The sequence below is a fragment of the Pseudorasbora parva genome, chromosome 17 (genome assembly GCF_024679245.1).
Source record: "Pseudorasbora parva isolate DD20220531a chromosome 17, ASM2467924v1, whole genome shotgun sequence".
In the NCBI taxonomy this organism is placed as follows: domain Eukaryota; kingdom Metazoa; phylum Chordata; class Actinopteri; order Cypriniformes; family Gobionidae; genus Pseudorasbora; species Pseudorasbora parva.
This window is the reverse complement of record NC_090188.1, coordinates 38,500,935-38,527,929: the sequence shown is the minus strand read 5'-3', so window position 1 is coordinate 38,527,929 and position 26,995 is coordinate 38,500,935. Positions and strand designations below refer to the sequence as shown.

General features: G+C 38.9%; 2 protein-coding genes across 3 annotated transcripts; both read right to left on the bottom strand.

Moving 5' to 3' along the window:
* Positions 1-9,628: 9,628 nt before the first annotated feature.
* Positions 9,629-13,392, bottom strand: LOC137045024 (serine/threonine-protein kinase pim-2-like). Of its 2 annotated transcripts, XM_067421454.1 has the most exons (10): positions 12,978-13,392; positions 12,479-12,748; positions 12,027-12,314; positions 11,655-11,861; positions 11,433-11,527; positions 11,253-11,303; positions 10,671-11,052; positions 10,390-10,569; positions 10,049-10,194; positions 9,629-9,804 (listed from the first exon to the last, which is right to left on the bottom strand). In XM_067421454.1, exons 1-9 carry the CDS (start codon positions 13,009-13,011, stop codon positions 10,055-10,057), a joined length of 1,647 nt encoding a protein of 548 aa, XP_067277555.1. In that variant the 5' UTR covers positions 13,012-13,392; the 3' UTR covers positions 9,629-9,804; positions 10,049-10,054. The 2 variants fall into 2 exon arrangements, with proteins under 2 accessions (XP_067277555.1, XP_067277556.1); XM_067421455.1 differs by lacking the exon at positions 10,049-10,194.
* A 5,017-nt stretch (positions 13,393-18,409) lies between these two features.
* LOC137044737 (uncharacterized) lies at positions 18,410-22,135 on the bottom strand. Its single transcript, XM_067420998.1, has 9 exons — positions 21,760-22,135; positions 21,251-21,520; positions 20,818-21,105; positions 20,446-20,652; positions 20,224-20,318; positions 20,043-20,093; positions 19,461-19,842; positions 19,180-19,359; positions 18,410-18,585 (listed from the first exon to the last, which is right to left on the bottom strand). Exons 1-9 carry the CDS (start codon positions 21,791-21,793, stop codon positions 18,560-18,562), a joined length of 1,533 nt encoding a protein of 510 aa, XP_067277099.1. The 5' UTR covers positions 21,794-22,135; the 3' UTR covers positions 18,410-18,559.
* Positions 22,136-26,995: the final 4,860 nt, after the last annotated feature.

Sequence of the window (26,995 nt, the reverse complement as noted above, 5' to 3'; positions counted from 1 at the left end):
GTGCGCCTGTAGATGAGTCAGAATTCATAACACGCGTCGCCATAGCAACTAAAACTACAATCACTATATGAGCAGAGCGCGTGACCGCGCATCGACCTGAACACATTTATTGAATAGTTAACAACTTAATTTCGACGATTTATTTAATAAAAAGTTTGAACCTGTTTAATGACTCAGTTCAAAGCTTTGATTCAGTGATTCCTCTGCATCATCATAACTCAGAAATGCTAGATGTCTCTGCATGCATCAAAATGTTTTGGTAAATAATTTATTTATGTTTTACTATATATTGCTATATTATTGCATATTAATACAATGGTTATATAATGTTTCCTTTTTAGTTATTATTTTAACTTATTATAAGAAGAATTATCTTATTATTTAAGTTCTTATATTTATTAATATTTAAAGGGTTAGTTCACCCAAAAATGAAATTGATTGTTAATGACTCACCGTAATGTCGTTCCACACCCGTAAGACCTCCGTTCATCTTCAGAACACAGTTTAAAGCTACACTGTGTAACTTTTTTAGTTTATTCTTAGCTAAAAAAAAACTTAGTTATTTCAAAAATATGTCCTCATCAAGGGCGTTTTTAGGATTTTCATTTTAGGGGGGCTTAGCCCCCATTGAGGGTAGCCTATGGAGAAACAATTCACACTTTAGTTTGGGGTCCAAATTGTGCTATTAACTAGCTTACAAACATGCATACCCATAGGATATTGGCTGTTAATTATTACGTATAAAACTAATATTAATACCTTATTGCATGGCCATTTTGTAGCATACATGCATTAATCATACCCAATAATGTTGGCAGGTTTATATTCACAGAGATCCCAAATTTTAGGGGGGTTCAGGGGCATGGTCCCCCAAGAAAATTTGAAGTCTATGATCTACATATGTGCATTTTAAGATGTTCTGAAGGCCAAACAATTCGATAACAATAGCTTGAAAACCATTTCACTGGGCAGTAGATTATTTGTCTTTCTCTGTTTTTATCTTGCCCTGACTCTTCCCCTCACAACGCTGAGCTTTGACTGATATAGGCTAGACTAGTTTTTCCATTTTCGTCAGCGAAGAAAGTAAAAATATGGTTTAGGCCTACATATTAACATACATTTATATGTTTTATGAATAATTTTCTTAGACATGTTAATGTACTGTTTATTAAAGTTTAAGTTTATTAAATTAATTCACTATATAAACTGATTCATTACTAATATGCCCAATACTAAAAAAAACTGAGATTTTTTTTAATTTACTGAGGGTTACAAATGGAATTATATTAATTTACAATATATACGCATTCATTATCAATATGCCTAATCTGTTGAAAATGGCTTTGTTAATATTTCTTGTTCGTTAATTAGGCCTAGGCATATTTTCATCTCAGAATAACGAAATTAGACAAATGATTATTCATTTGCCTGAATATTTTTGTCTATTGTTTAACATTTCTAACTTAAAGCAGCAGCTGTCAAACATAAATGTTTATTTCAACTGCTTACATTTCTCCCGCTTTCGTTGTCGAGTTGCGCTCCTAAAAATCGCGCTCATGGCCTCAGCAGTTTCTGTTTGAACATAAAGCCCGCCTACTCTGATTTGATTGGTTTTCTGAAATATTTTGACATTGAGGAGCGGTAACAGACCAATGAGGCTCAGATACACACACATACACACACACACACACACACACACACACACACACTTCTGCTTCTGACGTGCGCTCTGCTCGGCGCCGCTGCGGCAGCGAATTAAAGAACTCAACACACAGACAGACTAAAAGACGGGACGAAGCCTAAGCCTGCCACCAGTTTCATATATTTTAAAGGTTAATCACATATTTTTTAGGGGGGCTGAGGCATAAGTCTGAAGGCTGAAGCCCCCCTAAAAAGGGCCTAGCGACGCCTATGGTCCTCATTAATGTATTTTTACTTCTTTCAAGTAATAAAGTATTCTCGTAAGTTTATAATATGCCATTGAAAATACATACGGGTGAGGGGTTCGAATGCTGGTCGCCATGTTGCCCCTCCATCTTGAAAGTACATTAGCCAAAGAGGGACATACGGTCCGTAAATTCAAGCTTCGCTTTTCGCGTTTTAACACTCGATGGCACTCATGGACGAGGTCGAACTGGAAGCCATGCTAATCTTGGACTAAATTGGCCACCGTAGGAGTTAAAACGAAATCGGAATTGAGAGGAACAGAAACTAATAGTCACTGGCTTGTCATATACCTTTACACCGCTAGATGGGGGAAAATATCACACAGTGTAGCTTTAAGATATTTTATATTAGTCCGAGAGCGTATCCAACTATATTCACACTATACTGTGCATGTCCAGAAAGGTAATAAAAAATACATCACCAGAGGAGTTTAAACGGGTCATATACAGATTCAAGTCGAATTTCATTTCTAAGCACATTCAAAAGCAACAGAGTTACACCAAAGTGCTGTACAGTAAGACAATGTGCATATAAATAGAAAACATAAAAAGAAACAAGGCAGATACAAAATATAAATGCATTAGACCCGATACAGGAAACCAGTGTAAAGTCGCTAAAATCTCTCTTTTGTGCCGGTAAGAAGTCTCACTACAGCATTTTGGATCATTTGCAGGCGAGAGATTGTAGGAGAGGCAGGCCACAGCACAGAGAATTACAGTAGTCCAGACGTGATGTTATGAAGGCGTGGATTATGGTCTCTAAATATGTTGGTTTTAATTTTGCAATTGATCTCAAATGAAAGAAACTGCCCTTTACCACTGAACTGATTTGTTTATCAAAGTTTAGCGACGAATCAAATGTAACCCCGAGATTCCTTACATTAGCTTGAACACTGGCGGAGAGAGAACCTAAATTAAAAGGAGATGAAGATCTGGATGGGCCTAAAATCTAAATTTTGTTTTTGCTTTCATTTAATTGCAAAAAATTATTAGCCATCCAACATTTGATCACACAGTACGTCCAAGGGATAAGAACCGTCAGTTTTTGCCGGTAGATAAAACTGTGTCCTCAGCATTGCAGTGGTAGGACATCCTATGTTTCTTAAAAATGGCACCCAATGGCAGCATATAAATTAAAAAGAGAAGCGGCCCTAAAATGGACCCTTGGGGCACACCACATAATAGAGGAACTGATGAAGAAGAAGACTTGTAGCCTAGAAATCTAGACGCACCCTAGCGGCAGCAAATCTAATCTGCCCGTGAGTGTCGTCTAGCAACTCTCAATACAGTTCTGAGCTGTAAACGCCAAACTCTTGCCGGGCCAATCACATCGTGTATAGAGTCGGTGGGCGGGGCCATAATGACGACGGCCGAGTTGCGTTTGCGTGCTTCTAGTAAACACAGAAACTGGCGAACGGCGGCGGTCTTTCGAATCAGCTTTGACCGCGACTCTGGAAGACTTGGAGTTCAGCTTTTCTCTGAGAAAAGAACAAAGAACGGCACTGAAGTCATTCTTAAAAAGGGAAGATGTGTTCAGAGTTATGCCGACCGGATACGGTGAATGTTTAATCTGTCAGCGAGCTCGGTTTCACCTTCGTTGCTCTGGTTGGTTGTAGCGCTATCCTATCGCGTGCAGAGGGAGTTTGAAAGACGACCGTTTATCCCACCCCTCAGATTGAGCCGTCAATGGTGAGTTTCCAGACCAAACATCTTGATGTGGGTCTGGCTTGTCAGGCTAGAAGACTTGCCCATGCTCACTGAGAAAGGTCTTTGAGATAAGAGACCAAAGGTTATTATAGTTTTGCTTTTTGAAATTAGTTTTTATTTTATTATCGTTTTCAATTTTGCTACAAATTTCAGTTTAGTTTTAGTTAGTTTTACAAATGTTTTTGCTAGTTTTAGTTTAGTTTTTATTTTGCAAATACATTTCTATTTAGTTTTTATTTATTTAGTTTCAGTTTTAGTTTTAGTAATTATAGTTTAGCAGAGTTACCATAATGAAGTGTAGAGACCAAATCAAGGTTTTTAATTTCAGCAAAGTTTAATGTTTGCACAGATTAGAGTTTAATCTTACTAAACATCCTTAAGTGAAATCACTTGATAAACGAGCATTATTGTTTAAACCCAGGACGGTCTTACAAAACATTCATAAAGTTGGGTCTTCACCTTTGAGCAAAAAAGCTTGAGTCAAACTATGACCTATACAAACAACGATCTGGAGATTAAAAATGAAATAAATTATATTTTGATATTAAAACATTATACATAGATCCTCTGAGTATTAGCCTATCTTAAAGAACATAATAAATGCAAAGTAAAATATAAAAGTAAAAATTATAAATTCCAGACAAACTCATTCATAACAAAGATGAAATATTGTTAAACAATAAAAAGCTTATTTTAATTTCTTCAGTAGTACAATGTAGGCTAGCAGTGTAAGACCACAGCTAAAGTCATCTGAATACAGATGTGTGTGTGTGTGTGTGTGTGTGTGTGTGTGTGTGTGTGTGTGTGTGTGTGTGTGTGTGTGTGTGTGTGTGTGTGTGTGTGTGTGTGTGTGTGTGTGTGTGTGTGTGTGTGTGTGTGTGTGTGTGTGTGTGTGTGTGTGTGTGTGTGTGTGTGTGTGTGTGTGTGTGTTGTGCTATAATTGTAAAGGGGGCCAATGTCCTCACTTATCTAGTAAAATATTATGATAACTGACTAATAAGGACATTTGACTGGTCCACTAGTTAAAAAGGCTTATAAATCGGCCAAAACATGTTTTTATTTGAATCTATTGTTTTGCACGTTCTTGGGATGGGTAGGTTTAGGGATAGGGGATATAAAATATCATTAACCTGATATAAAATCAATGGAAGTCTATGCAATGTCCTCACTTATATATTAAATAAATAGATAAATAAATATTAGATAAAACTGAATTTTTAATTATTGGACAGAAAAGCTCCACAAGTAGTAACCGAGAATACTGTCTAACACTTGATGACTGCTCTGTCAAGCCCTCGTCGTCAGTGAGGAACCTGGGTGTGCTCTTTGATACCAATCTTTCATTTGAAAGCCACGTTTCTAGCATCTGTAAAACCGCATTCTATCATCTTAAAAATATATCTAAATTACGGCACATGCTTTCAATGCAAAATGCTGAACAGTTAGTACATGCGTTCATGAGCTCAAGGCTCGATTATTGTAATGCTCTACTGGGTGGTTGCCCTGCTCGCTTAATAAACAAACTCCAGCTGGTCCAAAATGCAGCAGCTCGAGTTCTTACTAGAACCAGGAAGTATGATCATATTAGTCCAGTTCTGTCAACACTGCACTGGCTCCCTATTAAACATCGCATACATTTTAAAATCTTGCTTATTACTTACAAAGCACTAAATAGTTTAGCCCCCCGGTACTTAAGCGAGCTTTTAACACATTATACTCCATCACGTCTATTGCGGTCTCAAAACTCTGGCCAGTTGATAATACCTAGAATATCTAAATCAACTGCAGGCGGTCGATCATTTTCCTATTTAGCTCCTAAACTCTGGAATAGTCTTCCTAGCATTGTTCGGGAAGCAGACACACTCTGTCAGTTTAAATCTAGACTAAAAACACATCTCTTTACTATGGCATACACATAGAACATTTTTAACTTTCATTATTCAAATCAATTGACTGATTGTTAGGCTGCATTAACTAGGTCAGCCGGAACCGGGAACACTTCCCATAACACCTGATGTACTCGTTACATCATAAAAAGAGTGACATCTACGCTAATGTTAGTCTCTCTGTTTATCCCGAGGTTTATCCCGGATCTGGGCCGTGTCCGGATCGGATGGTGGACCTGCCTGGACATGACCAGCTCATCCTGGAGTGTCTGCTGAGCCGTGTCAATTGCTGTCTCCTCTGAATTTGCCTCACTGGCACGACATGCTCAAAACCCGTCTTCAGCGCAATAATTCCGATCTTTCATGTATTCATACTCTTGTGTAATCGACGCCCCATCCCATCATTTATTTCCAAATAAATCTGTCTCTTCCGTGATACCCTGAAATTTTGAATATTCCAATCTAATATGATTTCTGACCTGTAAGGTTGCCAGAATAATAATCTTACACGGTGTGTTAATAGGCCAGAGGAGAACTGGCACCCCGACTGAGTCTGGTTTCTCCCAAGGTTTATTTTTCTCCATCATGCCCTGATGGAGTTTTGGTTCCTTGCCACTGTCGCCTTTGGCTTGGCTTGCTCAGTTGGGGACACTAAAAATATGATTAAAGTTATTCAACTTATTATACAAATAAAAAGTATTAATTAGGTCTTATTTAATTCTATAAACTATAATACTGATCTGCCAACATTGTTGCTATATGATAAATTAAACTAAGCTGATAACATCACTGTTTTCTCCAGAACGACTGTACAGCCATATCTAGTTTTGTCACAATATTATCCTGTTTGACACTGTGAAGCTGCTTTGACACAATCGTGATTGTAAAAGCGCTATATAAATAAAGTTGATTGATTGATTGATAGTGAAACAAACGTGTGTGTGTCCTGGTATTCCCTACTTTGTGGGGAAATGTCTCCACACGGATTATGTAACAACAATGACTTATGAGTTTAATGTCTCGGGGAATAATTAACTCAAAAGGGATTTAATATTCAATATTCATGAATTTATGAATATGATTTGCCAGTTGTTCATTACGTATTAAAATTTTCCGATAGGGAAAATTGTTTAATTAAATACAAGTAACCCTTTACGGAATTGCTTGAAATTATCCTACTAAGTTTGTCCTGCAAATTAGTTATAGACTTTTCAAATCAATTCTCAATAAGGGATTACTGGTTTACGAGCGCATAAGAAACATTAACTTTACTGATCAGGACAAGTTCAATATTTCAAATGGTCATACAGTTTACTTTACTAACATAGTAGCATAAGCAGTTAGGTAACATTAGATCACAAGTTTCATTGACTTTGTGTATGTGGCAGAATAACAGATTCAACTCATTAAATGTCTTTTGAAGGTTTAATAAACACAGACTAAAAATAACACTACAATTCTCCACAGAAAATACACACTAAATATGCATCAAGATAGTAGAAATATAGATATTAACGAAAGAATACATAAAAGAGAATAATGACTAGACTGAAGTTAGAGAGAGATAAAAGAGAGAGAGAGAGAGAGAGAGACAAAGAGAGGGAGAGAGAGAGAGAGACAAAGAGAGTGGGGGAGGGTAAGAAACAGCTTTCCTTCAGTTCATCACATACGACCTTCACGGAGTTAACTTGTCCCAATGGGGAAATACACACCCTCTTTACAGCAGTTTGACTTTTATAAGAAGAAGAATACTTGCATTCTTTTTGGTTTCGTTTTGGCTTCTCGCTTGTGTGTGTGTATTTCTGCGTGTTCGGTGGCTTTCTCCGAGGTCGGGAGGGAGCAGCTGGTTGCTTTTAGGGATGCTCCGTGTCCTCCTTCTGAAGAATGCCCTTGGGGCTAGTAAGTTGATGACTCAGTAGGGAAGCGAGGAGAACAGGATTGTTGAAGATCGGATTGCAGAAGAGAAGATTTTTGGAAGGGCTGAGGCCTGCTTGGAGGGCCTGCATTGGTGGCATGGCTTAAGTGCCAGCCCCCCCGTGGGTGTTGGCTCCCACAGGGAGAGAGTTGGAGAAGTAAGAGCAGGAGATTTTCGGAGAAGAGAAGAGAGAGAGAAGATTGTCTTCACTGGTCTTTTAAGGTCTGGAAATAGTCCCACCCTCCAGGGTTAGACTTAACCAATGAGATTGTTGGGATTTCCAGGCGGGCAATTCCTCAGCAGATTTATGGCTCTTTGTTTGAAAGTTCGACTCAGTGGGTCTGAGTCTTCATACTATAATTAATGCAACAAACACACACTGCATTTTCTGAATAAGTGATATACATGGAAGTGTAAGTCGTGAAGTGAGCATTAATTTGATAGGAGACATGACATATATGAGGTTATCTGAACTAGTAATTTGTTAAGACAAAGATAAAAAGATGCAAAATACCATACAGAATAAACATTTTACAAGACAGTTATGTGTTTACATATAATGTCCTGGGGTGCATGTTCATTTATAGATGGTTTGTCTATAATTTGAGGCAAAAGCTCTGTGTCTTAAACTCTTTGTGTATAAGACTTCATGTGGCCGAATTCTTTTGGGTCGTAAAACTTCTTATCAGCTGGTTTCCAGGGAAACAGAGAATCTTTCTCTGTTGTGTTGGGGGAAGGTCTGTTCCAAAGCACAACGCATTCAAAACATATTTGTTGAATGTAACTGGCGATTGTGTGTTTGATTCGCCTGAGTCGCTACAATTATAATAATATTAGTAGTAAATGATTATGATAACACCTTTGAGCCTGTCAATATTATGCACATGAAATCTCAAACGCACAGTAGGCTAGTACTTGCTACTATAGTTGCTGACTTTTGCGCCAGCGTCTCTCGTCGCGTAAGAAACGGCATTCTAAAACAGTGAGCTTAAGTTAAAAGAAGTTCAACGTGCATCTCATTACCTTGTGTTATTTCCCATTGCCACGGACGCATTGATTCTTTGTGAACTGCCGTTTAAAGGGTTACTTCAGCGATTAGCATATGGCTTTGTATCAGTAGAAACCCTGGAGTATATTCAAATGATTGTGCTTTCCCCCCTCATATCCCCCTGAGACAAGAGATTTATCCATTTTATTTCTGGAAAAATTCCTCCTATGATGCAAATTGACGATATTTGCATCATAGGAGGAACATTTGGCCAAAGGCTAAAGACTACAGCCAGCAGAGGGAGCCATTTCCGCATGTTTTAAATTTGCGCATGGGGGATGGAGATCACACTCACAGCTCAGCTCAGCTACAGGCACTCATTTAAACGGAGCTATGGTGAGCAATGTAAGTCTTCTAACTTCTCAAATTAATTTCTATGAAAGTTAAGCTTGCAAAGGCATGAACTGAAACGCGTGCCAGACTGAAGTCGCGTTGTGAATGTATGCCGCGAGTGTAGTCGCGATTACCTCAGCTCTCGTCACAAGAGCTCATTCAGTTTATTTATCTCACTCCTGCAGTTAGTGCTCAGTGCTGTGATACTCACGCGGTGACTCACTCATTATATTGAACAGACACGTTCAGTTATACTTATATATATATATATATAAGTATATGTAATATTGCTGTAATATTGCTATATATGTAATATTGCTGGATTAATGGAAGCCTTGATCGCCAAAACATTTTTTACGTTTCCCAAGATGAAACAAAAGAAGGAGCTGGTAAGGGCTTTAGCACTGAATCAATTGTCTTAAACAGAATTCTCGGCCGATTTGCATTTTCAGTTGATGAGTTTTGAGAGGAATTTAGATTTTGCCTCTTTCCCTGATTTTTGGTAACTGGTTACGCATGCACTTAAACATTAAGATACTTGGAGTTTATCGCTTTTCCTCTTCCGCTCTGCCTCACAACACTCTTGTCAAAGAGAGCGAGTAAAATCATTTAGCCAAGGCTGAGCGGGGCCTTTCCCTCAGCTTTCCTGGGCTTAACGGGAGCAACAGAGTCTACAGAAATGGAGCAGGATTCAGTAAAAACCTGTTTAATTCGTCGAAGAGATTGATTGGTCATTTATAAAACACTACATAAATAAAGATGGGTTGTCTTAGCAGAAATGACTTTTAAAACAAAGCAAAAGTGTCTGTGATGAGTTGATGTCTTGGATCTCTCGTGTTCTTGCTCAGACGTGGGCCGGCTCTGATCTCTGGTGTGGCGGCTCGAGTTCTGGCAGGTCGAGGTCAGACTTCAGGCTTCGGCTCAAGTCTCCAGCTCAAGCCCTTCACCAAGGACAGCAAGTGGTATTTCCTATCCAATACAAAGATTAGATGAACATGTCAACTCATGAAGGTTTTTTAGAGCTGATTTACAACAGAACCGAATTCTTGCGATTGAATCAATGATTGTGTTATTTTCCTGTTTATTACTGTGAAGCCGCTCTGAAACAATCTGTATTGTATAAAGCGCTGTATAAATTAAACTGCACTACAAATAATCCAGAATTGAAGATAAATGATAATAATCCTACTCTGTCTGTTACACTTCCTCACACCTGAAATCACTGATCGAGTAAATCTCCTGATCTTCTCCTGAACTTCTCCAGATCATTTCTAATCCATTCATGTTGTAACATCTGCTCTAACGTGGGCCGTTTCGCTGGATCCCGGGCTAGGCACTGTCTAATCAGATCACTGCATTCTGTGCAAATTTATTAAGGAGAAAGCTGGTTAGTCATGACCATGTGACACGAATGTTGGAAAACAGCATCTGATGGACAATAAACTCAACGTATTTAAACATGAAAAATCTTACATACTTCACCTTTACCTGTTCCTGTTCAGAGATTTTGCTTTATGTGTGTGTTTATCAATGTTGTCAATATTTTTCACTCACCTTTGGATAAGTTGGAGTTCTGAAATGTAACTTTGGCTTGTGTGATGTCCGTTCTGTTGCCAAAGGGAGAACGTGCGTTCACCATCTCGAACAACAACACTCCTAGAGCCCAGACATTTGTTGGGACGGCGTGGAATCGAGATTCTGTGAAGACTTCAGGTGGGCAGTAAGCCTGTATTCCTGTAAGCAACACATTTGCACATTGTTGAGCAATTTTTTTCAAAGCGTCAAATAATCAGAAAGTCACTACATCCAGGTTTCCAGACTCCAGAAATACTCACCACGGTATATTTTTCTCTCGTAGCCATCAGCACTAAGTAGCTGACCGCAGCCGAAGTCTATCAGCTTGAGCTCTAACGTGTTTGTCTTCACCAGGAAATTCTGTGCATGAACGTCATTATGAAAGACGCCATGCTCGATGCAGTGTTGTACTGCCAGCACAGCCTGTCGCATGAGGACCCGTGCTGTAGTTTCATCCAGTTGAGGATCCCGAATGATGAAGTCCAGCAAGCTCTCGCAGGGTTCAGGGAACTCCATTATGAGACTGAATGTCCGAGGATGTTCAAACCAGTCGTATAATTGTATGACGTAGGGGCTTATGGGTTCTTTCCTCATCATAAGCAGCAGCGCCACTTCTGTAACGAGAGGTTCGGGATGGCCAGGCTAGAGGAAAGTAGAAGACAGAAGGTTAGCTGGGTAAAAATCGGAAGAAAACTTTTCTTTGATCTTTATAGATACGATCATCAGAGCCTTTCCAGGTTTATTGATCTATTACATTTACACCTAATGCTTCCTCCAGGTGTACTGACTACAGTAATCAGCACTTAAACAACAAATACTCAATCAACTTTAGACCAACTTACAATATCAAGATAACAATTATTGTCAATTTTGCGCATCTGCTTGATGGCAACCTGCAAAAAAAAAAAAAAAGTGTTCAGTCAAAGTGTTCAACCACCTGACTTCGGACATAACATTTATGATTTGAGCATCTAAGTATTAACCCATCTGAATAAATATGTTTTGATGCAAGATTGCTTTACCTTTTTGCCATCAAATTTCCGAGTTCCCTTGAACACTCTTCCGAATCCTCCGGATCCAATCATCTCGCCCACGTGATAGAGAGTCTCAAAGGAGTCTGAAAAAGAAAATATGAGAAATATATGAGTTTGCTACATCCTTTGTTTTATATGAAAAAAGTCAGTTCAAACAAGACGATAATACTGTTTAGAACAATGTTGGAGAAATAATGTCTGCAGACTGACCATTATTTGGTTTGACTCCAGCGTGATCGGGATCAGGTGATGATGGACCAGGATCAGGCTCTGGCTCCAGATCCGCTGGAGGAACAAAAGTCTCCACAACATCCACAGCACTGAGACAACAGCAAAGGAGCGAACGCTTCATAGCCTTCCACGCGTTCCTGAGGAAAGGACCAACTCCTTTCCTCTTCCTACATACTGAAGGTTTTTCTGACATGAAGAAAACAAAACTGAATTATTACAAACATCTCTGGCGTCAAATTAGGCAATCATGAAATTAAATAGACTTACATTTTACTGTTAAAATGGTTACCAGTAAAGTTTAATCAATTGTACCTGTACCCTTTACACCGCCCAGCTTTATTTAAATCTCACCTGTTGAGCTCTTCACTGGTGAAGCCTCCATAAGGCCATGTGAAGTCTCCGCTGGCTCGACGGGAACTTGACCTGGCAGCGGAGGGCACGTCCACTCTTCCAGGCTGTCGGACCTGGACAAAGAACAGTCGCTGCAACTGCCCTGTTCGTTTCGGCTGTCTGATCTATCGCCACTCCACCTCCAGTCGACGATGTACGAGCCTCTGCTGCTGAGGCTAAACGTCTCTCTACAGAACCGCCGCACTATAATGTCCTCAGAGAGGGACAAAGATGATGTGGACATGATGCCTGGTGAAGACATTTTTAATAATATTAATAATCAATGTCAGTAGTCACATCAAATTGTCAAACTTCAAACATCAAACTTCATTTTCATCTTCAAACTTTCTATTTTCAATAACACATTATATGTTAACTGAGCCATAACTTCATTAATAAAAGCCTTTTCTGACCTCTGCGAAAGCTTTTGGATGGAGTGGACGGGTGTCCATCATCTTGGCTCCGCCGGCTGCCGCTCTGCCACTCGCTCCTCCTGTCAGTCGGACCTGCGGACACAGAAAACTCAGAAGACAGAGCTGCTAAATGTGAAGGAAGCTCCAGGATCGGTGTGTGGGTCGGGTCTGGCAGCGGATCCTGATCACGGTCATCAGAACCGGGTCTCCAAACCTCCTGACCAGCCGTCTGAGAGAAGGAGGCTCTCCTGGATCTGGAGCGGCCTGAGGCTGGAATATTTCATCACATAGTTAGTAATGTTTTAATAATGATCAATATCAATGTCATTGGTCAATTAAAAGTTGATTTCAGGAATCAAATACATGTGATCACTTTGCTGGCAAAATTGGGGGATCAAATGAGTTACCTCACACAATTTTCTTCACATTAATATAGTCAATCATTGTACAACATCATAACATAAAATCCCATAAACAAATGAAAAACTAAAGCCCTCACCTCCTTCTTCAGCCATCATATGAGCCATCGACATCCTCCTCCAATCTGCAATAAAAACAATACAAAACACACAACAAAATACAATACAACACAATACACTCTCCTCAGAAATACTCCTCTCAGAAAAGAAAAACAAAAAATAAACAAAACTCGAGAAAAGTTTAAAATAAGAAAAGAACAAGAAGACAAAAGTATCCTTCGAAATAATAAGAACTAACGTTACTCAAAACTCAGAAATATAACTGTGTAAAAAAGTTAAAGGATATATGCTCCGATGTTTTTCCAGAATAAAAGTCTCGTCTCAGGAATCTCAGCTTCAAAATCTCAAGATCGCACAGAAAATATTCTGCAAATGTTTGTGAATTCGCCTCGTCTCTCTCAGCAACAGATCGCGATCGGTGCGCGTGTAGATGAGTCAGAATTCATAACACGCGTCGCCATAGAGCAGAGCGCGTGACCGCGCATCGATCTGAACACATTTATTGAATAGTTAACAACTTAATTTTGACGTTTTCTTTGATACATATGAGATTTATTCTTTCTGAACAATTATTCATATTATTATTATTATTATTATTATTATTATTATTATTATTATTATTATAATCAGTGGAACTATTCGCGTCTAAAACCTTCATTATTCCACTTAACATTCATATTAACTACACTGAAATGTATCTAAATAAACCAGCAGATAATACTGTAAAAAAAAAATCACATTTACAGTAAACAGGTTAACCATTTAATTGCTTTTTGATTTGATTGAAGTTTATTTGAATAAATGAAATTAATAAAATAAAATATTAAATAAAAAACACAATAACAATAAATGAAAATATACATACACACATACATACTTTTGATAAAATAAAAAATAAAATAAAAACTTATGTGCAAAAGTGCAGAACAATCAACTACAAATAAAATAACTTATAAAACACTACATGTAAATGTACAAAAATGAATATAGTAGGCTTATATGAAATACTTTAATAATGACATAAAATAAACAGATAAGATTGACCTATAATATAAAAATAAAAGAAAGCACTTGCTGCAAAACAAAGTAAAACATTATTATAACAGTTGGAACTGACTATTACACAATGTACCTGTGACTATATAACAATAATAAAATCTATTAACATTAAAGGTGTCACAAACAGATAAGTAACAAACCGGTTAGAATGAGAGGCAGATTAAATGTCACTGAAGGCTTATCTGGCAGTAATACTGTCTTTCCTCTAGCAGGTGATGAGACGGTGAAGCAAGCTGGAGAATGGAGAATCCAAGTGGATGATGACACAGGGGATCAGAAGACATGACTACTGAACTAGGGAGCTGATTGAGATGCACTCAGCGTCTTTTACCAGTGCCTCAACTCGTGTACACGATATAGGCTACGCTCCTGATTCACGAGCTCGGGAGCTAGGGAACTGAATGAGACACTAAATGAGAGTGTGTGGTGATGTGATGAGCAAAGAGCATACTGGGAAGTGTAGTGCTGAGGGAATTATGTTGGTATTAGCATGGTTTAAATCATACTTATCTGACCGTTATCAGTTTGTAATGAAGAGCTGTCACACCGATCACAAGTTCAGTATGGAGTACCGCAGGGCTCAGTGTTAGGACCGTTGCTTTTCACCCTGTAGGCCTACATGCTACCACTGGGAGATATCATTAGGAAGCATTGCGTTAGTTTTCATTGTTATGCTGACGATACTCAGCTCTATATTTCTTCACGCTATGACGAAATTGACCAATTCACAAGATTAACGGGATGCATAGCTGATATAAAAAAAAAATGGATGACCAGTCATTTCCTGCAACTTAAAGGTGTACTATGTAGTATTTTTGCAATAAAATATCCAAAAACCACTAGGCCAGTGTTATATATTTTGTTCAGTTGAGAACTTACAATATCCCAAATGTTTCCAAATATTTGTAAATTGTGAGAAAATTGCTATTTTAACCAATGAAGTTAAAAACTGAACTGAGCACAGACCAGCGGCAGGAGTCAGATTTCATTTATCACGAGTAAGAAACTGACAACACTACGGCGGCAGATTCAGTTTCAAAGCTAAATGTAAAAGCGCCCATTTAAAAGATCTTGTCATTGTACTGTTCTGTTATGTTTTCCATTAAGAATAGTATTGATGTTAATATTAAACACACCATTCAATTAGTTTACTCCCAAATTACTCATTCTAAAATGAAAGTATAATCCGTGCGGGAAATTCATAACAGTGTGCATTATTACAGAGACTTCATTCTTCGTGAAAGATAAAGATAGAACTGCACACAGGAAACAAAAACCTTGCAAAAATGATATACGATCCACCTAATCCTGGCAAAATCACAGAGATGCCGATTCGCACGGGACTAATATTATCACAGGACCTCGGCGTTCGGCGAAATATGGTAGGTCATTTGCAGGGGAATTTTTACTTTACAAATTACAGACAAGGCAGATTCGCATGGGATTAAGATCACAGACAACCTCCGCAATTATCACAGATTACTAGAGGTCACCAGGTAATACTAGTCTCGTGCGAATAGGGCCTTGGATAAAAGCGTCTGTCAAATGCATAAACGTAAATGTAAATGTAAATGTAGTGACTTCAAAGGTCAATGGGGACCAGCAACTGTGTGAGTAAATAATGACAGAATTTTTTGGTGAAATATCCCTTTAAGGACAAGGGGCAGTTTACTATTAGACTGCTGTCACTTTAAGACCATCAGACACAAAAGATAAATTCCAGTAATCAGCTGCTGTTTAATGTGCGCTACACAGTCATAAGACGCATTTCAGAAAAGCACGTGAATGTAATGTTTTACTGGTGTTTAATATAAAAAATAAAACTTTTGTGATTGCGAATAATCGCATGTCTTGTGAGTGTCCCACTGCCTTAAAGGGGGGGTGAAACACTCAGTGTCAGTCAGTGTCATGTCAATCTTGAGTACCTATAGAGTAGCACTGCATCCTGCATATCTCCTAAAAGTCTTTATTTTTTTTATAATTATATAAGAAAGATGCGCTGTTCCGAGTCTTTCCGAAAAAAGCAGAGCGGGTGGGGGCGTATCGTGTGAGCGGAGCTAAAGAATGACGTGTGCGCGCCGCTGCTATTGTGTTGAGTCGAGTGCGTCGTAAAGCTGTGTCATCCCTAACAGCGGGAAAAAACTTTATTGAAAATAAAAATATGGCTTTTAATCAGATACAGCCATACATCTATGATCCGGAATCAGACCCAGAGGCTGCAGTTGAACAGGAGCAGCAGCAAAAACGACTAGAGCAGGACGTCTCTATGTGGTACAAGTTATACACTAACTATATAATATGCTTAGCGGCTTGTGTTATTTACATATTTATACTTGAATTATATCGTCGTATTTTTGTCTTTGAAGGTGTACATGTGGGAAGTGCAGTTGTGCACGTGTGTGTGTGTGTGTGTGTGTGTTTAGTTACGCGTGGTTTGTGTAGACAATTGTAGTAAGCGGACTGGTTTTGCATGGCAGGCTAGTGTTTACATAGAAAGACATGGAATAGTAGCGCATTTGAATGAAGAAGCGCGCTTATTTAGTTCAACATATTTCCCCACTCTTTGTGAATTGTTGTTTGGAGTGCTTTTACAATACACAAACACAAAGTTACACAAATAGTGGCCAGCTAAACAAATGTACACGCACTACACATCGCATGCTCCATTGATCAATTCACTATACGTGATCATGTTTGGGCTACTTGATGAGCATAGGCAAAAACACAGACATTTGAAGCAGTCTCACTCACCACCTGCGGTTCTAACGTTGGGACCTTTATCGTTGGGACTGCTCCATCCTTCAGCATTAGGCGATCGGAAAATCCGGCGTCGAGCTGGGCCTTGTTTATGAAACAGTCGGCACCGAAATGCAGCGAACAGACATAAACCTTTGCGCAACTCAGTTGCTGATCCAGAAAAGCAAATTCCATCCACTGTTGCCTTAACGCGGGGTTTTTTGGCAATCTGTACAGGACTGTCTTGGTCTGGCAACCATAAACGCACTTTTTTGGTGACATTGTTAATTTCTTGAAGTCACATCACCTGTGCAGCGCAGCCTACGAGCCAGCGCTTTGATGGGCGTAGCCTGTTGCTTTCGCACTCTCCCTCTCTCTCTCTCTCTCTCTCTCTCTCACGCTCTTCCGGTAGAATTGTCTGTACAGCCCATACAAGGAAATTACGAAATTTTAACGTCAAGTGGACCCATGATCGAAAAAAAATTGCCGAAACTTATGACTAACCGGAAGTAGTATTTTTGACAAAGAAATACTCCCATCAAACGTCCACCTTAACTTTTGAAACTTTGTCCATGTTTAGTATGGGATTCCATGTCTTTAACAGTGTAAAAAGATCAGTATGCATGAAACAGCATTTCACCCCCCCTTTAACATTTGATGTGGATGTACATCGAGTTGTAGCCTATAGCTATAACGGAGGCAACAACTGCATCTGATAAAATGTGTGCTGTAGCATGATATTACGATATTTATTCAAAAGCAGATTGTGGAGATGTTTTAATCACCCACAAGCAAAAATCATGATATCTTCATAGGGAACCATGGGAAATTCAAGCATGTCTTTGCGGGCTATAACACACATGAGGAGCGGACCTCCTGTTCTTCAGCGGATTCTTCAGCCTTTTCTCACAGCAGCTGGAGTAATTAAACTTATCATTTTGATGGCAGGTTGTAAAAAGAGTAAAAGACCCAAACGACAATCATCAGAGATAACTGGAGATTCACCCTTGGTCAAAAGCACAAGATTGGACTGTACGGAAATTGAAATCTACGCTAGAAGACAAATACAGTGACGCAGTGCTATGCTGTTAACATTAACAATTAGAAAACGAATTATATGAGCTAAGACTAAGTAGTTGTTAGATTTAATCACCGTTGGTAGAGTGAATAATTGTAATGCTTTTTTTCTCAGTTGGTCAGAAGTGTGTGTGTGTGTGTGTGTGGGGGGGGGGGGGGGGGTGTATGTATACACATAAAAAAATAGGGTGTGTGTGCTTGTAATATTTGAGAGAGAAAAACTGCAAACTTCAAACCTGGGTCTGAGTTTTGAGAGGAATTTAGATTTTGCCTCTTTCCCTGATTTTTGGTAACTGGTTACGCATGCACTTAAACATTAAGATACTTGGAGTTTATCGCTTTTCCTCTTCCGCTCTGCCTTACAACACTCTTGTCAAAGAGAGCGAGTAAAATCATTTAGCCAAGGCTGAGCGGGGCCTTTCCCTCAGCTTTCCTGGGCTTAACGGGAGCAACAGAGTCTACAGAAATGGAGCAGTATTCAGTAAAAACCTGTTTAATTCGTCGAAGAGATTGATTGGTCATTTATAAAACACTACATAAATAAAGATGGGTTGTCTTAGCAGAAATGATTTTTAAAACAAAGCAAAAGTGTCTGTGATGAGTTGATGTCTTGGATCTCTCGTGTTCTTGCTCAGACGTGGGCCGGCTCTGATCTCTGGTGTGGCGGCTCGAGTTCTGGCAGGTCGAGGTCAGACTTCAGGCTTCGGCTCAAGTCTCCAGCTCAAGCCCTTCACCAAGGACAGCAAGTGTTATTTCCTATCCAATACAAAGATTAGATGAACATGTCAACTCATGAAGGTTTTTTAGAGCTGATTTACAACAGAACCGAATTCTTGCGATTGAATCAATGATTGTGTTATTTTCCTGTTTATTACTGTGAAGCCGCTCTGAAACAATCTGTATTGTATAAAGCGCTGTATAAATTAAACTGCACTACAAATAATCCAGAATTGAAGCTAAATGATAATAATCCTACTCTGTCTGTTACACTTCCTCACACCTGAAATCACTGATCGAGTAAATCTCCTGATCTTCTCCTGAACTTCTCCAGATCATTTCTAATCCATTCATGTTGTAACATCTGCTCTAACGTCGGCCGTTTCGTTGGATCCCGGGCTAGGCACTGTCTAATCAGATCACTGCATTCTGTGCAAATTTTATTAAGGAGAAAGCTGGTTAGTCATGACCATGTGACACGAATGTTGGCATCTATGAAAACAGCATCTGATGGACAATAAACTCAACGTATTTAAACATGAAAAATCTTACATACTTCACCTTTACCTGTTTCTGTTCAGAGATTTTGCTTTATGTGTGTGTTTATCAATGTTGTCAATATTTTTCACTCACCTTTGGATAAGTTGGAGTTCTGAAATGTAACTTTGGCTTGTGTGATGTCCGTTCTGTTGCCAAAGGGAGAACGTGCGTTCACCATCTCGAACAACAACACTCCTAGAGCCCAGACATTTGTTGGGACGGCGTGGAATCGAGATTCTGTGAAGACTTCAGGTGGGCAGTAAGCCTGTATTCCTGTAAGCAACACATTTGCACATTGTTGAGCAATTTTTTTCAAAGTATCAAATAATCAGAAAGTCACTACATCCAGGTTTCCAGACTCCAAAAATACTCACCACGGTATATTTTTCTCTCGTAGCCATCAGCACTAAGTAGCTGACCGCAGCCGAAGTCTATCAGCTTGAGCTCTAACGTGTTTGTCTTCACCAGGAAATTCTGTGCATGAACGTCATTATGAAAGACGCCATGCTCGATGCAGTGTTGTACTGCCAGCACAGCCTGTCGCATGAGGACCCGTGCTGTAGTTTCATCCAGTTGAGGATCCCGAATGATGAAGTCCAGCAAGCTCTCGCAGGGTTCAGGGAACTCCATTATGAGACTGAATGTCCGAGGATGTTCAAACCAGTCGTATAATTGTATGACGTAGGGGCTTATGGGTTCTTTCCTCATCATAAGCAGCAGCGCCACTTCTGTAACGAGAGGTTCGGGATGGCCAGGCTAGAGGAAAGTAGAAGACAGAAGGTTAGCTGGGTAAAAATCGGAAGAAAACTTTTCTTTGATCTTTATAGATACGATCATCAGAGCCTTTCCAGGTTTATTGATCTATTACATTTACACCTAATGCTTCCTCCAGGTGTATTGACTACAGTAATCAGCTCTTAAACAACAAATACTCAATCAACTTTAGACCAACTTACAATATCAAGATAACAATTATTGTCCATTTTGCGCATCTGCTTGATGGCAACCTGCAAAAAAAAAAAAAAAAGTGTTCAGTCAAAGTGTTCAACCACCTGACTTTGGACATAACATTTATGATTTGAGCATCTAAGTATTAACCCATCTGAATAAATATGTTTTGATGCAAGATTGCTTTACCTTTTTGCCATCAAATTTCCGAGTTCCCTTGAACACTCTTCCGAATCCTCCGGATCCAATCATCTCGCCCACGTGATAGAGAGTCTCAAAGGAGTCTGAAAAAGAAAATATGAGAAATATATGAGTTTGCTACATCCTTTGTTTTATATGAAAAAAGTCAGTTCAAACAAGACGATAATACGGTTTAGAAGAATGTTGGAGAAATAATGTCTGCAGACTGACCATTATTTGGTTTGACTCCAGCGTGATCGGGATCAGGTGATGATGGACCAGGATCAGGCTCTGGCTCCAGATCCGCTGGAGGAACAAAAGTCTCCACAACATCAACAGCACTGAGACAACAGCAAAGGAGCGAACGCTTCATAGCCTTCCACGCGTTCCTGAGGAAAGGACCAACTCCTTTCCTCTTCCTACATACTGAAGGTTTTTCTGACATGAAGAAAACAAAACTGAATTATTACAAACATCTCTGACGTCAAATTAGGCAATCATGAAATTAAATAGACTTACATTTTACTGTTAAAATGGTTACCAGTAAAGTTTAATCAATTGTACCTGTACCCTTTACACCGCCCAGCTTTATTTGAGTCTCACCTGTTGAGCTCTTCACTGGTGAAGCCTCCTTAAGGCCATGTGAAGTCTCCGCTGGCTCGACGGGAACTTGACCTGGCAGCGGAGGGCACGTCCACTCTTCCAGGCTGTCGGACCTGGACAAAGAACAGTCGCTGCAACTGCCCTGTTCGTTTCGGCTGTCTGATCTATCGCCACTCCACCTCCAGTCGACGATGTACGAGCCTCTGCTGCTGAGGCTAAACGTCTCTCTACAGAACCGCCGCACTATAATGTCCTCAGAGAGGGACAAAGATGATGTGGACATGATGCCTGGTGAAGACATTTTTAATAATATTAATAATCAATGTCAGTAGTCACATCAAATTGTAACATCATTTTTTTTCAACTTTCTATTTTCAATAACACATTATATGTTAACTGAGCCATAACTTCATTAATAAAAGCCTTTTCTGACCTCTGCGAAAGCGTTTGGATGGAGTGGACGGGTGTCCATCATCTTGGCTCCGCCGGCTGCCGCTCTGCCACTCGCTCCTCCTGTCAGTCGGACCTGCGGACACAGAAAACTCAGAAGACAGAGCTGCTAAATGTGAAGGAAGCTCCAGGATCGGTGTGTGGGTCGGGTCTGGCAGCGGATCCTGATCACGGTCATCAGAACCGGGTCTCCAAACCTCCTGACCAGCCGTCTGAGAGAAGGCGGCTCTCCTGGATCTGAAGCGGCCTGAGGCTGGAATATTTCATCACATAGTAAGTTAACTTAGTCATGTTTTAATAATGATCAATATCAATGTCATTGGTCAATTAAAAGTTGATTTCAGGAATCAAATACATGTGATCACTTTGCTGGCAAAATTGGGGGATCAAAATGAGTTACCTCACACAATTTTCTTCACAATAATATAGTCAATCATTGTACAACATCATAACATAAAATCCCATAAACAAATGAAAAACTAAAGCCCTCACCTCCTTCTTCAGCCATCATATGAGCCATCGACATCCTCCTCCAATCTGCAATAAAAACAATACAAAACACACAACAAAATACAATACAACACAATACACTCTCCTCAGAAATACTCCTCTCAGAAAAGAAAAACAAAAAATAAACAAAACTCGAGAAAAGTTTAAAATAAGAAAAGAACAAGAAGACAAAAGTATACTTCGAAATAATAAGAACTAACGTTACTCAAAACTCAGAAATATAACTGTGTAAAAAAGTTAAAGGATATATGCTCCGATGTTTTTCCAGAATAAAAGTCTCGTCTCAGGAATCTCAGCTTCAAAATCTCAAGATCGCACAGAAAATATTCTGCAAATGTTTGTGAATTCGCCTCGTCTCTCTCAGCAACAGATCGCGATCGGTGTGCGTGTAGATGAGTCAGAATTCATAACACGCGTCGCCATAGCAACTAAAACTACAATCACTATATGAGCAGAGCTCGTGACCGCGCATCGACCTGAACACATTTATTGAATAGTTAACAACTTAATTTCGACGATTTATTTAATAAAAAGTTTGAACCTGTTTAATGACTCAGTTCAAAGCTTTGATTCAGTGATTCCTCTGCATCATCATAACTCAGAAATGCTAGATGTCTCTGCATGCATCAAAATGTTTTGGTAAATAATTTATTTATGTTTTACTATATATTGCTATATTATTGCATATTAATACAATGGTTATATAATGTTTCCTTTTTAGTTATTATTTTAACTTATTATAAGAAGAATTATCTTATTATTTAAGTTCTTATATTTATTAATGTTTAAAGGGTTAGTTCACCCAAAAATGAAATTGATTGTTAATGACTCACCGTAATGTCGTTCCACACCCGTAAGACCTCCGTTCATCTTCAGAACACAGTTTAAAGCTACACTGTGTAACTTTTTTAGTTTATTCTTAGCTAAAAAAAACTTAGTTATTTCAAAAATATGTCCTCATCAGGGGCGTTTTTAGGATTTTCATTTTAGGGGGGCTTAGCCCCCATTGAGGGTAGCCTATGGAAAAACAATTCACACTTTAGTTTGGGGTCCAAATTGTGCTATTAACTAGCTTACAAACATGCATACCCATAGGATATTGGCTGTTAATTATTACGTATAAAACTAATATTAATACCTTATTGCATGGCCATTTTGTAGCATACATGCATTAATCATACACTCTAAAAAATGCTGGGTTCGAAAAAACAACCCAAGTTGGGTTGAAAATGCACCGACCCAACAATTGGGTTGTTTTAACCCAATGGTTGAGTTGTTCTTACCCAGCAATTGGGTTGTCTTAAGCAACATTTAACCCAACCACTGGGTTAAAACAACTCAACCACTGGGTTAAAACAACTCAACTACTGGGTTAAAACAACTCAACCATTGGGTTAAAACAACTCAATTGTTGGGTTAGTGCATTTTCAACCCAAATTGGGTTGTTTTTAACCCAGCATTTTTTAGAGTGTACCCAATAATGTTGGCAGGTTTATATTCACAGAGATCCCAAATTTTAGGGGGGTTCAGGGGCATGGTCCCCCCAAAAAATTTGAATTCTATGATCTACATATGTGCATTTTAAGATGTTCTGAAGGCCAAACAATTAGATAACAATAGCTTGAAAACCATTTCACTGGGCAGTAATTATTTGTCTTTCTCTGTTTTTATCTTGCCCTGACTCTTCCCCTCACAACGCTGAGCTTTGACTGATATAGGCTAGACTAGTTTTTCCATTTTCGTCAGCGAAGAAAGTAAAAATATGGTTTAGGCCTACATATTAACCTACATTTATATGTTTTATGAATAATTTTCTTAGACATGTTAATGTACTGTTTATTAAAGTTTAAGTTTATTAAATTAATTCACTATATAAACTGATTCATTACTAATATGCCCAATACTGAAAAAAACTGAGATTTTTTTTAATTTACTGAGGGTTACAAATGGAATTATATTAATTTACAATATATACACATTCATTATCAATATGCCTAATCTGTTGAAAATTGCTTTGTTAATATTTCTTGTTTGTTAATTAGGCCTAGGCAAATTTTCATCTCAGAATAACGAAATTAGACAAATGATTATTCATTTGCCTGAATATTTTTGTCTATTGTTTATCATTTCTAACTTAAAGCAGCAGCTGTCAAACATAAATGTTTATTTCAACTGCTTACATTTCTCCCGCTTTCGTTGTCGAGTTGCGCTCCTAAAATTCGCGCTCATGGCCTCAGCAGTTTCTGTTTGAACATAAAGCCCGCCTACTCTGATTTGATTGGTTTTCTGAAATATTTTGACATTGAGGAGCGGTAACAGACCAATGAGGCTCAGATTTACACACACACACACACATACACACACTTCTGCTTCTGACGTGCGCTCTGCTCGGCGCCGCTGCGGCAGCGAATTGAAGAACTCAACACACAGACAGACTAAAAGACGGGACGAAGCCTAAGCCTGCCACCAGCTTTCATATATTTTAAAGGTTAATCACATATTTTTTAGGGGGGCTGAGGCATAAGTCTGAAGGCTGAAGCCCCCCTAAAAAGGGCCTAGCGACGCCTGTCCTCATTAATGTATATTTACTTCTTTCAAGTAATAAAGTATTCTCGTAAGTTTATAATATGCCATTGAAAATACATACGGGTGAGGGGTTCGAATGCTGGTCGCCATGTTGCCCCTCCATCTTGAAAGTACATTAGCCAAAGAGGGACATACCCGTAAATTCAAGCTTCGCCTTTCGCGTTTTAACACTCGATGGCACTCGTGGACGAGGTCGAACTGGAAGCCATGCTAATCTTGGACTAAATCGGCCACCGTAGGAGTTAAAACGAAATCGTAATTGAGAGGAACAGAAACTAATAGTCACTGGCTTGTCATATACCTTTACACCGCTAGATGGGGGAAAATATCACACAGTGTAGCTTTAAGATATTTTATATTAGTCCGAGAGCGTATCCAACTATATTCACACTATACTGTGCATGTCCAGAAAGGTAATAAAAAATACATCATCAGAGGAGTTCAACATATAAATTATTCTTTTATTTAAACGGGTCATATACAGATTCAAGTCAAATTTCATTTCTAAGCACATTCAAAAGCAACAGAGTTACACCAAAGTGCTGTACAGTAAGACAATGTGCATATAAATAGAAAACATAAAAAGAAACAAGGCAGATACAAAATATAAATGCATTAGACCCGATACAGGAAACCAGTGTAAAGTCGCTAAAATCTCTCTTTTGTGCCGGTAAGAAGTCTCGCTACAGCATTTTGGATCATTTGCAGGCGAGAGATTGTAGGAGAGGCAGGCCACAGCACAGAGAATTACAGTAGTCCAGACGTGATGTTATGAAGGCGTGGATTATGGTCTCTAAATATGTTGGTTTTAATTTTGCGATTGATCTCAAATGAAAGAAACTGCCCTTTACCACTGAACTGATTTGTTTATCAAAGTGTAGCGACGAATCAAATGTAACCCCGAGATTCCTTACATTAGCTTGAACACTGGCGGAGAGAGAACCTAAATTAAAAGGAGATGAAGATCTGGATGGGCCTAAAATCTAAATTTTGTTTTTGCTTTCATTTAATTGCAAAAAATGATTAGCCATCCAACATTTGATCACACAGTACGTCCAAGGGATAAGAACCGTCAGTTTTTGCCGGTAGATAAAACTGTGTCCTCAGCATTGCAGTGGTAGGACATCCTATGTTTCTTAAAAATGGCACCCAATGGCAGCATATAAATTAAAAAGAGAAGCGGCCCTAAAATGGACCCTTGGGGCACACCACATAATAGAGGAACTGATGAAGAAGAAGACTTGTAGCCTAGAAATCTAGACGCACCCTAGCGGCAGCAAATCTAATCTGTCCGCGAGTGTCGTCTAGCAACTCTCAATACAGTTCTGAGCTGTAAACGCCAAACTCTTGCCGGGCCAATCACATCGTGTATAGAGTCGGTGGGCGGGGCCATAATGACGACGGCCGAGTTGCGTTTGCGTGCTTCTAGTAAACACAGAAACTGGCGAACGGCGGCGGTCTTTCGAATCAGCTTTGACCGCGACTCTGGAAGACTTGGAGTTCAGCTTTTCTCTGAGAAAAGAACAAAGAACGGCACTGAAGTCATTCTTAAAAAGGGAAGATGTGTTCAGAGTTATGCCGACCGGATACGGTGAATGTTTAATCTGTCAGCGAGCTCTGTTTCACCTTCGTTGCTCTGGTTGGTTGTAGCGCTATCCTATCGCGTGCAGAGGGAGTTTGAAAGACGACCGTTTATCCCGCCCCTCAGATTGAGCCGTCAATGGTGAGTTTCCAGACCAAACATCTTGATGTGGGTCTGGCTTGTCAGGCTAGAAGACTTGCCCATGCTCACTGAGAAAGGTCTTTGAGATAAGAGACCAAAGGTTATTATAGTTTTGCTTTTTGAAATTAGTTTTTATTTTATTATCGTTTTCAATTTTGCTACAAATTTCAGTTTAGTTTTAGTTAGTTTTACAAATGTTTTTGCTAGTTTTAGTTTAGTTTTTATTTTGCAAATACATTTCTATTTAGTTTTTATTTATTTAGTTTCAGTTTTAGTTTTAGTAATTATAGTTTAGCAGAGTTACCATAATGAAGTGTAGAGACCAAATCAAGGTTTTTAATTTCAGCAAAGTTTAATGTTTGCACAGATTAGAGTTTAATCTTACTAAACATCCTTAAGTGAAATCACTTGATAAACGAGCATTATTGTTTAAACCCAGGACGGTCTTACAAAACATGCATAAAGTTGGGTCTGCACCTTGGAGCAAAAAAGCTTGAGTCAAACTATGACCTATACAAACAACGATCTGGAGATTAAAAATGAAATAAATTATATTTTGATATTAAAAAATTATATTTGATATTTTTGACATAGATCCTCTGAGTATAAGCCTATCTTAAAGAACAAAATAAATGCAAAGTAAAATATAAAAGTAAAAATGATAAATTCCAGACAAACTCATTCATAACAAAGATGAAATATTGTTAAACAATAAAAAGCTTATTTTAATTTCTTCAGTAGTACAATGTAGGCTAGCAGTGTAAGACCACAGCTAAAGTCATCTGAATACAGATTGTGTGTGTGTGTGTGTGTGTGTGTGTGTGTGTGTGTGTGTGTGTGTGTGTGTGTGTGTGTGTGTGTGTGTGTGTGTGTGTGTGTGTGTGTGTGTGTGTGTGTGTGTGTGTGTGT